General features: G+C 41.9%; 1 protein-coding gene across 3 annotated transcripts in view; it reads right to left on the bottom strand.

Moving 5' to 3' along the window:
* Positions 1 to 298: 298 nt before the first annotated feature.
* The window catches only part of LOC122945333 (T-cell-specific surface glycoprotein CD28-like), a 136849-nt gene continuing 124390 nt past the window's right edge, over positions 299 to 12757 (bottom strand). For 2 of the 3 annotated variants that reach the window (XM_044304396.1, XM_044304395.1), the window contains 3 exons: positions 6625 to 6975; positions 2674 to 2801; positions 302 to 1846 (listed from right to left, as the gene is read on the bottom strand). In XM_044304396.1, coding sequence (XP_044160331.1) covers positions 1724 to 1846; positions 2674 to 2801; positions 6625 to 6975 — 602 coding nt within the window. In that variant the 3' untranslated portion in view covers positions 302 to 1723. Of the gene's footprint in view, positions 1847 to 2673; positions 2802 to 6624; positions 6976 to 12757 lie in introns of all 3 variants that reach the window. The other variant, XM_044304397.1, reaches the window with a different exon arrangement.

The raw sequence follows: 12757 nt of genomic DNA, 5'->3' as shown, positions 1-12757 counted from the left end.
CAGTGGAGGCGGATCCACTGAGAATGCATCCGTCTGCCAGCGCTCAGCCTCCGCTCCGCTCAGTGAGCGGACACCCGAACGCTGCAAGCAGCGTTCGGGTGTCCGTCTGGCCGTGCGGAGGCGAGCGGATCCGTTCCGACTTACAATGTAAGTCAATGGGGACGGATCCGCTTGAAGATGACACCATATGGCTCAATCTTTAAGCGGATCCGTCCACCATTGACTTTCAATGTAAAGTCTGAACGGATCCGCTCAGGCTACTTTCACACTTAGAAACATTTTCTAAGTTATAATGCTTTCTGAACGGAGCCACCGTCTGCATTAATATGAGCGGATCCGTTCAGAACGCGCAGGTGTGAAAGTAGCCTAAGGCAGAAATCCAGGTAATTCTCTTACTTTCTCTTCTAGCTATATATAGCTAGACTAGTCAGATTCTTCCTTGTGTTACAATAATGTGCATTCATCTGAATGGCCACCATGAAATGTGAGATTTTCTCATCAGCAGCCATTGCTATATAAAGCAGTTGCCATATGAATTGAACATTTGCATTATTCCCCCACAGCAAAAAAAAATGGTGACAGCATGCCTATAAGAACAGGTAAATGAGAATATTTTTTTTTTCCTGTCTGGGGACATATTTTAATGGAAATCATTTTATTCCTACAGGACAATGACAAATCTTGATTTAATGCAATGTATTAAAAAATGAATTCTTAAAAAAATATGATACATTTTTCCAGTCATAAAAATATATCTTTTCATAATAAATATTAATGCACATTAGGTTCTGTTAACACTGATGTAATGGCTTCTGTTTATAACAAAAGTTATCACATTGTGACATATCCATTGCATAATATGACGTATATTTGGGTTGGTGTTCCTATGAGGTTCCCACCCTTTTGATGGCAACAATAGTGCTTGTATCTCCAGTACTATATATGAGAACGAGGATTTCAGTTTCCCATACAGTTTACCAGTATTAACCTCTCTCCTTCTTGCTTTCAATGCACTGCAATTATAAATAGATGCATTCATCTTTATATTTGTGGTGCATCTTTGTAGGTCTGTGCAACGAAGCAGAGATTTAGACCAGCAATGGGGCTCTTCTAGATCTCTGCTACAATCTAGGCCAGTTTCCTAGTGTAGATTATAATACATGTGACAGACCACCTACTCCGGCCCCTCATTGCTCGCCAATGAGTAAAATCCCCAAAAAGGTAAAAAAAATTCTGTGCAACAGCAGCGTGCGCCAATGTTTGTTACTTTTTAGAACCACTTTCCACAGCAGAGGAGAATATAAATGTGCACTTAATATGAAACCAGAAATTATGTTAAAGGGTTTGTCCCATCTCAACATTTATGGCCAGATGGGTCAACCCCTTCAATTAAGATTTATTGCCAAATTTTCTGTTTTATGCCAGACAGGGCATAAATAATTTGTTTTAATTATTATTTCTTAATTTATATATTTTATTTACTGCTGCCTTTTTTCTTATATAACATTTATTATGTATTACTTTAAAAGGTAATTTGTCATAGAAGATTATGAAATGCCATTTTTCTTAATTATATAATAAAAATGAGATAACCTTCTCAAACTAATATAAAAAAATAAATCAGAAAACATTGATATGGATAATCAGCATATAGACTTCTGTTTTGCTGTAACAATCCTGGTAAACACAGACAGATGGAATAGTTGCTCAGCATATGCAGTTGTCAGCGATTAAAAGGGTGACCAGGATTAGTGGCATAAGGAACACAGGGCTTATGGTTCTTTGGGCGTCGTGGGACAACATTAATATATTCACTCTGTTGAATTCGCATTCTTCTTTTGTTTCTCTGCAAAAAAAAAGTTGCATATTTGTAATAAGGAAATGAAGACAGTATTACAAGAGCCTCTACCACGAATCATAATGTTCATTTTGCAAGAGTTGTACTAAAGGGGTTTTCTGCTTTATTATATATGACCTATCCTCGGGATAGGTCATCAATATCAGATTGGTGGGGGAAGCCAACTGCTGGCACCCCACCAATCAGCTGTTTGAAGAGAACGCAGCAATCGTATGAGTGCAGTGTTCTCTTGTCTGTTTACCTGCTCGCCGTCCACATTGCAGCTAATTACTTGAGTAGGAAGAAGCCACCGCACTGAAGTGAATGAGGACGGTGGAGTTGTAATTACACCTGCACACCACTGCATTGTCGAGCGCTATGTTTTCATCAAATAGCTGATCGGCGGGGGGCTGACTATGGATAGGTTATCAATATAAAAAAGCAGTCAACCCCTTTTAAGAGATTGTATAGCACTGTTATTAGAGCCATGGTTACTGTTTGTGGATATTATTAGAGTACTTTGTGGTGATATTTACATTGTGTGCCCCTGCTACTATTATTGTCATATGTCTGGTTATGACAGCACTGTATAACTTTTTCATTAAGGCAACTGTATGGAAGTATTATTCAGTTGAGATAAGACATTGATATTTGGGCATTATTCTGTAGGAGACTTATAATTAGGAATTGTATAATATGGTTAGATGTAGCAACAGAAAGCATATGTATGTCTATGGAGTTGCTGTTGAAGTGGCAAGAAAGCTTTTCAATGCTTCTTTTTTATTGGGTGTAATTTACAAAATAATAAAACAAAAAATGATCCATAGTTTACTTACCATAATATATACAAATGATGTAGTGATTATAAGGCTGTATGCTGTAAGACATCCCAGTATTATCAAAAGACTCAGGGGCAGATTCTGAATTTCTACAACTTCTTTGTGCAGTTTGTTCAATTTATATTCTGGAAAAAAATAAAAAATTAAAGGGGTTGTCCGAGTTATTTTTTTTGTTCTTTCTATGTTCCTAACTAGGCAAATATAACAACTTTACAATTAACTCACTTTATCTGCAGTGCCTGGTTTATCATATTTGACTGAGGGTCACATGACCTGTGATGTCAGCTTCTCTCCCTGCTCTGATAAAGTTCATTGCACAAGCCTGTAAACAAGATGTCACTGTGCTAACCATGCCCCCCTTCACTGCCGTGCTGCCTGCTCTCTCCTAGGATTCTTAACTCCTTCAGCTGCACAGACTGGGTAGCTGCAGGCAGTGACAATTCTGGGCACAGGAGCTGACAGACTAGGAGCTGACAGACTAGAGAGAGCATTGCACAAGAAGGTAGGGGGACGATCCTGTGTGTATTAGCAGTGTCATTATACAGGTGGGACTTGTAGTTCTACACTTACAAGTTGCTGTTGATTCTCCCAGCAGTCAGAGCAGCTCTTGTATCCACTCCCTTAGCAGTGTCATTAGACAGCTGGGACTTGTGGTCCTACACACACAACATGCTGCTGATTCTCCCAGCCAGCAGACATGTCACTCAGGGCAGCTCTTGTATCCACTCCCTTAGCAGTGTCATTATACAACTGGGACTTGTAGTCCTACACATACAAGATGCTGCTGATTCTCCCAGCAGGCAGACATGTCACTCAGGGCAGCTCTTGTAGCCACTCCCTTAGCAGAGCAGGGGGAGGGGCAGAGATTGTTGTTATTGCATGTAAACAAGGGCCAGAAAAGAACCAGTGAAATTAGGAACTATATATATATATATATATATATATATATATATATATATATTTGCATAAAACTTGCTTAGCTTAGTTCTATATTGCTGCCCATCAGATTTTCAGTGCTATAAAAAAAATCATAACTCCTTTAAGCTCAAACAACCCTTTTAAGCTCAATACATTTTAAGCAATAGGTTTTAAGCAATACTCAAAAAATATAACAAAATATAAATATAAAAATACAAAGTTTATAGAAATGGTTATATTGGATGTGAGAATGTGTAATCAAGACATAAACATTCAGTTCATGAACTAGTGCCACAGTAATTTTTTAAATATGGGAATCTGGAATTTAACATGCAAAAGTTGAGAAACTAAATAAAAATATTTAAAGTTGGCATCTATTGACTTTTAAGATGGGCAAGGAGGTGGACTGGTGATCTTTTAGCTTGCACGACTTTTAGAGGGAATGCATAACATTTGTATCAGTAAATACCGTACATTTGAGTTCTATTTTTTCAAGTGTTTTATTAGATTTTCAACATTTCATATGACAACCATACTCCAAAATAGGAGTATGGAAACAGCAGAAGGAGGAGGAACTGGGAACAGGAAAGGACAGATGGATCACCATAGAAGCATATCTAGAAGTGTGAGTGCCAATACATTTTTATAGTCCCCTGATGTCTTGGAAAATAAAAGTCCATCTGAAGACTTAGACTGGGCATCTCCACTGAAATACAAAATGTAGGTTATAAAAAATGGAACTTCTTTTTATAAGATAGAAAAGGTAATAGGGAGGGGAAAAAGAATGGGGAAGGATGAAGCATAGACCATGGTTTCCAGGAAGTCAGGAAGTTATGTATAATTTGATGTTGAGCTCAACAGGATTTTTGGAGTATTTGGCAACCCAGGTATCAAGTGGCGTACTGACAGCAATCATAAAGTCTAGAATATATTCTGAGTGTAAAAGTATCGATAATGCGTTTACCCGCGGCTAATGTCCTCGTCCTGCAATAATGACGATAGCCGACATTATAGCCTTTAGGTGCCGTGATCATGTGACCCAGCCTATTAGAGCTATAATTCCTATGTTGGCCAGCAAATATGTTTTTTGGTGCAATGAGGGTGTCATCTTTGCTCTTCTTGCACCCCGGCTCTTCTTCATTTCTGTGGCCAGCTCCTTCCTCACTGCTTTGATTGACAGGGCCAGGCAATGGCAAATCAGCAAGGAAGAGGCAGGCCCAGCATGAGACTGGCCTACCAGAGTACCAGAGGATCCTCCGGCGGGCCCAGGCTCTTATGCCATAGAGGGCCCTGTTAATTTAATTGACTCAATTTTGTCTTTAAACAAAAAATTTCCAAACTGCTTAAGGACATTCCAATATAAGGTGTGGGAGGGGGTGGGCTACAAGACTTGTTTCAGTTGCCAAGGGCTAAGGCTAGGCAGACCCCGTCCACATATTCCACCATAACCTGCTTTGTCCTCGCATGAGGCTATCATGCCCTGTTACCTATAATCTGATTGGGCAGTGCTCTATATCATAAACATCTGATTGGTTTTGTGTTTGTGTCTTTCTGTATAAATATACACTGAGGAAGGGGAAACCTGGACTCTATTGTACACCAACTTTGTGTGTGCTTGATGTCCACTGGCCAGTGAATTTCCTGAACCTTGACAACTTAATTTTTATTAGAGAAAGCTACTCTAACAGCCCCAAAGGTACAGAAGAAAAAAATGTATTTGGAGCTGCCTTTGGAACCAATCACTTGCTACTAAGGTCTATTTCTTAGACTTCTCTTTCTTTGCCTCTGGTGGGCCTAAGGAACCTCAGTTCAACACTGGGCCAGCCACAGAAAGGAGCAGGGTTTCGGAGCAAAAAGAGCAATGGTGACACCCTCATTACACCAAAGGACTAATTTAATATTAAGAAAGACAAAAGAAAAACTGTGCTTTATTCAGGTGGACATGGCTTTATGCCTATGCAAACAGTCAGATAGGGAGGTCACTGGTGACAAACTACCTTTAACAACTGGAATGGCTGCGTCAAGAGAGCTAACAGGTATGTGGTTATTGCTATGAAAAATCACATGGGAAGTTGTTCAGGATGCTGTGCTAAGCAGTAGTGTTGGGCGAGAATATTCGAATAGTGAATATTAATTGCGAATATCGGCACTTCGAAAATTCGCGAATATTTAGAATATAGTGATATATATTTGTAATTTCGAATATGCTAGATTTTTTTTCCTCAGTAACCTCCCTTCTTGCTTGTGGGCCAATGAGAAGGCTGCAATGTCTTTGTCTGAGCTTAGCAACATCCCTAGCAACCAATAGGAAAGTTGCCTACCCCTTAGTATATAAGAACCTCCCCAGCAGCCCTTGTATGCAGTATTTTGCAGATCTGAGAGAGAGACAGCAGTGTTATTGCTGTGCTCTGTGCTTTCCTGTGTCATTACATTATATAGTTAGTTACTTAGTTAGTTAGCTAGCTTTTATATATATATATATATATATATATATATATATATATATTACAGATAGTTAGTGGGAGAGAGTCAGTGTAGGTTGGATAGTGATATAATGTGATTCTGCTGTACATACATACATGATACATACATAGTACTGTGATGTCACAAGTTCACAACAATACTTAGTGCACCAATCACTAATAAGTAGTCAGACCTGTTAAATTGTGCACGTATTGCACCTAAATATTCGCATCATTAGTGCTGATTTTGCAATTGCGAATATATTGGAGCACTCTATCTACATATAAAACTATTGTAATGTTCTGCCGTGCCAACCATTTTCTCCGGTCTCAGGAATCTTCTAGCAGCTTGAAAAATTTTGCTATAGTGACACACGCCTGTATTTCACGCGCATTACGCAAATATTATATTGCCGATTTTTCACGATCAAGAAAATAATCTTGAATTTTCAAATATATAATGAATATTCTACCAAATATTTGTGAAATATCGCGAATTCGAGTATTGCCCCTGCCGCTCATCACTACTAATCACTATGGTTTTGTTGGAAAAATTGTCTGTACTTACCTTTGACCTGTATGATAGAGCCTTCGTCACACTTGCAGATGTAAGGAGGGGGATACGCAACCTCCATGCAAAAGAAGTAAATATCTGTATCATTCTCACGGAGACTGGGTAGATGAAAGATGACTTGAGTTTCTGATGGAATTGCTTGGCATCCGTTATAAACAATGGGTAGCAGGGTAGTATTAAAGGATCCTTCAAAAAATCTTCTCGTCTTGTTAATTCCTCCATACAATAACACCCGGAATTCACAGTTTGTGTTATAAAAATTATGGCAATTGCTTGTTTCATTGATATTATGGTAAAACGTTATGCTATTGTTGTTGTGAGCCTCAAAAGTGTATCTGGTTTTTACTGATGGGGAATAAAAAAGAAATGCATAAAGTTAGCAATCATATTATTAATTAAAGGGCTTCTGTCACCCCCCCAAGAGTCATTTTTTTTTATTAGAATAATTCAAATCCTTATACTGCAATTTTTCAATATATAGGGCTCTTACCCTTTTCTGTTGGCTAGTTTCTTTAAAAACTGCACTTCTATAATATGTAAATTACCTCTCTACCAGCAAGTAGGGAGTCTACCTGCTGGTAGCCGCCGCATCCTCCTTTAAAAAAAAACCTCCTCCTGCTGATTGACAGGGCCAGCGAGTGCTCTCCTCCTCCGGCTGGCCCTGTCTGCAATTCAAATCCCGCGCCTGCACCTCATTCGGCGTAGGTGCTCTGAGAGAAGGACGCTCGCTTCCTCAGTCCTTCCTCAGTGCATCTGCGCCGATGACATCTTCTCTTTCGGGTTTAGCGGTGACGTCATTGGCGCAGGCGCATTGAGGGAGTGCTGAGGAAGCAAGCGTCCTTCTCTCAGAGCGCCAGCACCGAATGAGGTGCAGGCGCAGGATTTGAATTGCAGACAGGGCCAGCCAGAGGAGGAAAGCACTCGCTGGCCCTGTCAATCAGCAGGAGGAGGGGGCGTTTTTTTGAAAGGAGGATGCAGCGGCTACCAGCAATTAGACGCCCTACTTGCTGGTAGATAGGTAATTTACATATTATAAAAGTGCAGTTTTTAAAGGAACTAGCCAACAGAAAATGGTAAGAGCCCTATATATTGAAAAATCGCAGTATAAGGATTTTAGTTAGCCAAAAAAAAAAATATGTCTTTTGGGGGGTGACAGAAGCCCTTTAAAGGAGCACTTTAATTTCAGCAAATATAAGTTGTTATAAAGTGATGCAATTTCTGTCCATATAGTTTTTCAGATCTCTGCTTGCTATTGTTTAATAGCTCAAGAATAATAGGGAGTTTTGGAGACACTTGCTAGAATGATGACACTTTGTGTGAAGACAAATCATTTAATTTGTCTTTATTTAGACTACACATTCATTAAGCCTTAATGCAATTGCAACAAACCTCAGGATTTTATATGCAAAAGTTTCAGCAGGTGTGGGGAAAATGCTGCAAAGTTAAGAATGCTTTCAAAAATAGAATTGTTAATAGTTTATTTTAGCAATTAACAAAATGTAAAGTGAATGAACAAAGTGAAACAAAGAGAAATTGAAATCAAATCAATGTTTAATGTTTGCATTCAAGTCAAGGTAACTGCCCCTTCGCTGTGACTGACAGCGCTTATGCCCAACAGCCAGCTGTCAGTCACAGGCAAAGGGGCAGGGAAGGGGGCATGGTTACCTTGACTGGAAGCAAAGAGGCCGCTGCCCCCTTGACTTCAAGCCTGACTAAAAAATGGCACGGACGGAGGATAAAAGAAAGTTTTTCCCACTTCTGCTTCATCTGAATGCAGTAAAAAAATCATCATTAAAAACTCACTGCCGGCTACTTGAAGGTACTGCTGGCGGTTTGGGATGGATATTGCCGCTGACAGGTTCCCTTTAAACTATTGTCACTTTTACTTTTGAAAGCATTCTTACTTTGCAGCATTTTTCCACAACTACCTAAAATGATTGCACAGTACTGAAAGTAATAAAACAGGAAGGAGAAATTACATCATAAGTTTAAGTCATAGGTCAAATCATCAAAGCACCCTTGTTTAGATTTGAACCCAAATCTCAAGTCATGCAACTCACCATCCTTAGGGCTCTTTCACATCTGCGTTCTTTTCTTCCGGCATAGAGTTCCATCGTCGGGGCTCTATGCCGGAAGAATACTGATCAGTTTTATCCTAATGCATTCTGAATGAAGAGAAATCCGTTCAGGATGCATCAGGATGCGCTTTTTGCTCCGGCCAAAAATCCTGAAGACTTGCCGCAAGGCCGGATCCGGAATTAATGCCCATTGAAAGGCATTGATCCGGATCCGGCCTTAAGCTAAGCGTCGTTTTGGCGCATTGCCGGATCCGACGTTTAGCTTTTTCTGAATGGTTACCATGGCTGCCGGGACGCTAAAGTCCTGGCAGCCATGGTAAAGGGGAGAGGGGAGCGGGGGAGCAGCATACTTACCGTCAGTGCGGCTCCCAGGGCGCTCCAGAGTGACGTCAGGGCGCCCCAAGCGCATGGATCACGTGATCGCATGGCACGTCATCCATGCGCATGGGGCGCTCTGACGTCACTCTGGAGCGCCCCGGGAGTCCACAATCCTAGAGACCTGAAATTCAGGATTACCATCAACCACAATTGGAGGCGGAGGCAAAAAAGAGGGTACAGTGGGTTCGACATAAGGTTTTAATAGGGACTTGTGAAAAACATTATGGATCCTCCAAGTCTGAGGAAGATCAAGATGGTAGGCAACGGGATTGATGACAGACAAGATTTTGTAAGGCCCAATAAACTTAGGACCCAACTTCCAGGAGGGAACCTTCAATTTGATATTCTTAGTAGACAACCACACCAGATTACCAACATTCATGTCCGGACCAGGCACACGTCTCTTATCCGCCACACGCTTATATCTCTTACTCATGCTCTTTAGATTATCCTGAATCTTTTGCCAAATAGATGACAAAGACGAGGAGGATCTCTCCTCATCAGGTAAACCAGAAGACTCCTCTCCAGAGAATGTCCCAAACTGCGGATGAAACCCATATGCACCAAAAAATGGTGACTTATCAGAGGACTCCTGACGATGGTTATTTAAAGCAAACTCAGCAAGGGACAAAAAAGAACACCAATCCTCCTGATTCTCCGCCACTAAACAGCGCAGATATGTCTCCAGATTCTGATTGATGCGCTCTGTCTGGCCATTCGACTGCGGGTGGGAAGCAGAAGAGAATGACAACCGAACCCCCAAACGAGAACAGAAAGCCGTCCAAAACGGTCCACCACCACCAGAATCACAGTCTTCCCCGAGGAACGAGGCAGGTCCGTAATGAAGTCCATGGACAGATGTGTCCAATGACGGGAAGGAATGGGTAACACGAGGAGAGGACCTGATGGCCGTGAATGAGGGACTTTGGCAAGAGCGCAGGTCTCGCAGGCTGCCACAAAACCCTCAACCGACTTACGAAGCGCCGGCCACCAGAATCTCCGAGCAATGAGATCCACTGTGGCTCTACCCCCCAGGTGCCCAGCAAGGACAGTATAGTGGTGCTCCTTAAAAACCTTGTGCCGTAAAGCGAGAGGCACAAACAACCTCCCAGGAGGACAGAGATCAGGAGACTCTGCCTGGGCTGCCTGAACCTCTGCCTCCAATTCAGGATAAAGAGCAGAGACCACGACCCCTTCAGCCAAAATGGGACCCGGGTCTTCAAAGTTCCCCCCTCCCGGAAAACAACGTGACAGGGCATCCGCCTTTACATTCTTAACCCCAGGGCGGAACGTGACAACAAAATTAAACCTTGAAAAGAACAAAGACCATTTGGCCTGTCTCGGGTTCAGATGCTTGGCTGACTCCAAGTAGGCCAGATTCGTATGGTCGGTAAACACGGTAATAGGTTGTCTGGCTCCCTCTAGCCAATGGCGCCATTCCTCAAAAGCTAACTTGATGGCCAACAACTCCCTATCTCCCACATCATAATTTCTCTCTGTGGAGGAGAGTTTCTTCGAGAAAAAGGCACACAGACGCCATTTGGCAGGAGAGGGACCCTGAGACAAGACCGCACCCACACCCACCTCAGAAGCATCCACCTCAACAATGAAGGGCAGAGAGACATCAGGTTGTACCAAGAATGGAGCGGAAGCAAAACTTTCTTTGATACTAGAAAAGGCCTTACGCGCCTCTACCGACCAGGAGGAAAAATCTACCCCCTTTCTAGTTATATCAGTGAGTGGCTTAACAACAGAGGCATAATTCAAAATGAACTTCCTGTAATAATTGGCGAAACCCCAAAAGCGCATCAGCGCCTTCTGATTCTCAGGAAGCTCCCAATCAAGAACAGCGCAGACCTTATCGGGGTCCATGCGAAAACCAAAAGCGGAGAGGAGAAAACCCAGAAATTTCTGGAACCGCAAACACACATTTTTCCAGTTTAGCGTATAATTTATTCTCCCGCAGAATGAGCAAGACCTGACGTAGGTGGCCCCTATGAGTTTTGAAATCAGGAGAAAAAATCAAAATGTCATCTAGATACACTAATACAAATTTCCCCATTACATGATAAAAAAATGCTGTTCACAAAATGTTGGAAGACAGCTGGAGATTTCATCAAACCAAAAGGCATAACCAAATTCTCAAAATGGCCCTCAGGGGTATTGAAGGCCATCTTCCATTCGTCCCCTTCTCTGACCCTGACCAGGTTGTATGCCCCTCTTAAATCCAACTTGGAAAAAACTTTAGCCCCAACAATCTGGTTAAACAGGTCCGGGATCAGAGGAAGAAGATAAGGGTCACGAATTGTGATACTGTTCAGCTCCCTGAAATCTTAAAGAACCATCTTTTTTCTATAAAAAAAAAAACTGCGGCAACAGGTGACTTCGAGGGTCGTATGTGTCCCTTTCTCAGGCACTCAGAGATATAAGTACGCAAAGCGACCCTTTCAGGTTGGGAGAGATTTTATAAATGAGATTTAGGCATCTTGGCGCCTGGGATGAAATTAATAGGGCAATCATACTCCCGGTGAGGGGGCAGCTCCTGAACACCACTCTCAGAAAACACATCCGAAAATTCAGAGAGAAAAGATGGTACAGTCTTAGTAGAAACCTCTGGAAGAGACGTCGAGAGGCAATCCTCTCTGCAAAAGTCACTCCAACCATTTATTTGCCTCACTTGCCAATCAATGGTGGGGTTATGTTTAGTGAGCCAGGGTAGCCCCAACACTAGAGGAGTAGGTAACCCGCTTAGGAGGAAACATGACACATCCTCAACATGAGCATCACCCACAGTCATACGGATATTGTGAACTATGCCCTTTAACGATTTTTGAGAAAGTGGAGCGGAATCAATAGCAAAAACAGGTATGTCTTTTCCCAAAGTGCATACCCGGAAACCATGTGTTATAGCAAATTGATTATCAATGAGATTGACAGCTGCTCCACTATCTACAAAAATCTCACAGACAATGTTCTTGCTCTCTAGCGCCACCTTGGCAGGTAGGACAAAACGGAAACTACAAGCAAACGGAAAACCTTCAATTTCCGCATCAACCTTGCCAATTGTAACAGATGGAATGTTTTTAGAGGACTTTTTTCATTTTGTTTCTTTATTACTCAAAAAAAAAACTCCCTGAATCTCCTAGAGGGACAAACATTTGCCAAATGATTTATACCTCCACAACAGAAACAAACCCTCCTCTGAGAGCTGAATCCTCTGTTATTAGAGGCAAGCAAACCCAGCTGCATGCTCAGGAGGGATTGAGAGAGACTGAGACCCTTGCGCACTGAATGAGACCGTTCAACTGTCCATGGACTGAGTATGACAAGAAGGAGTGATCTCTCCTCTCTCTCTAAGACGCCTGTCAATATGAACGGCCCAAGACATGGCAGACTCCAAGGAGGTAGGTCTCTCATGAAAGGCAAATGCTTCTTTCAATCCCTCTAAAAGACCATGGCAAAATTGACTTCGGAGTGCAGCATCATTCCAACCAGTATCAGCTGCCCATCTCCGAAATTCTGAACAGTATATCTCTGCGGACTGATTACCCTGGCATAAAAGACACTGTTTAGATTCAGCCAGAGCAATACGATCCGGATCATCATATATCTGACCCAGAGCTACAAAAAATTCATCCACTGATCGGAGGGACCGTGCCCCCACCGGCAGC

This window comes from Bufo gargarizans, chromosome 8 (genome assembly GCF_014858855.1).
Source record: "Bufo gargarizans isolate SCDJY-AF-19 chromosome 8, ASM1485885v1, whole genome shotgun sequence".
Lineage (NCBI taxonomy): Eukaryota > Metazoa > Chordata > Amphibia > Anura > Bufonidae > Bufo > Bufo gargarizans.
Note: the sequence above shows the minus strand (reverse complement) of the source record. Positions and strands in the feature narration are given on the sequence as shown.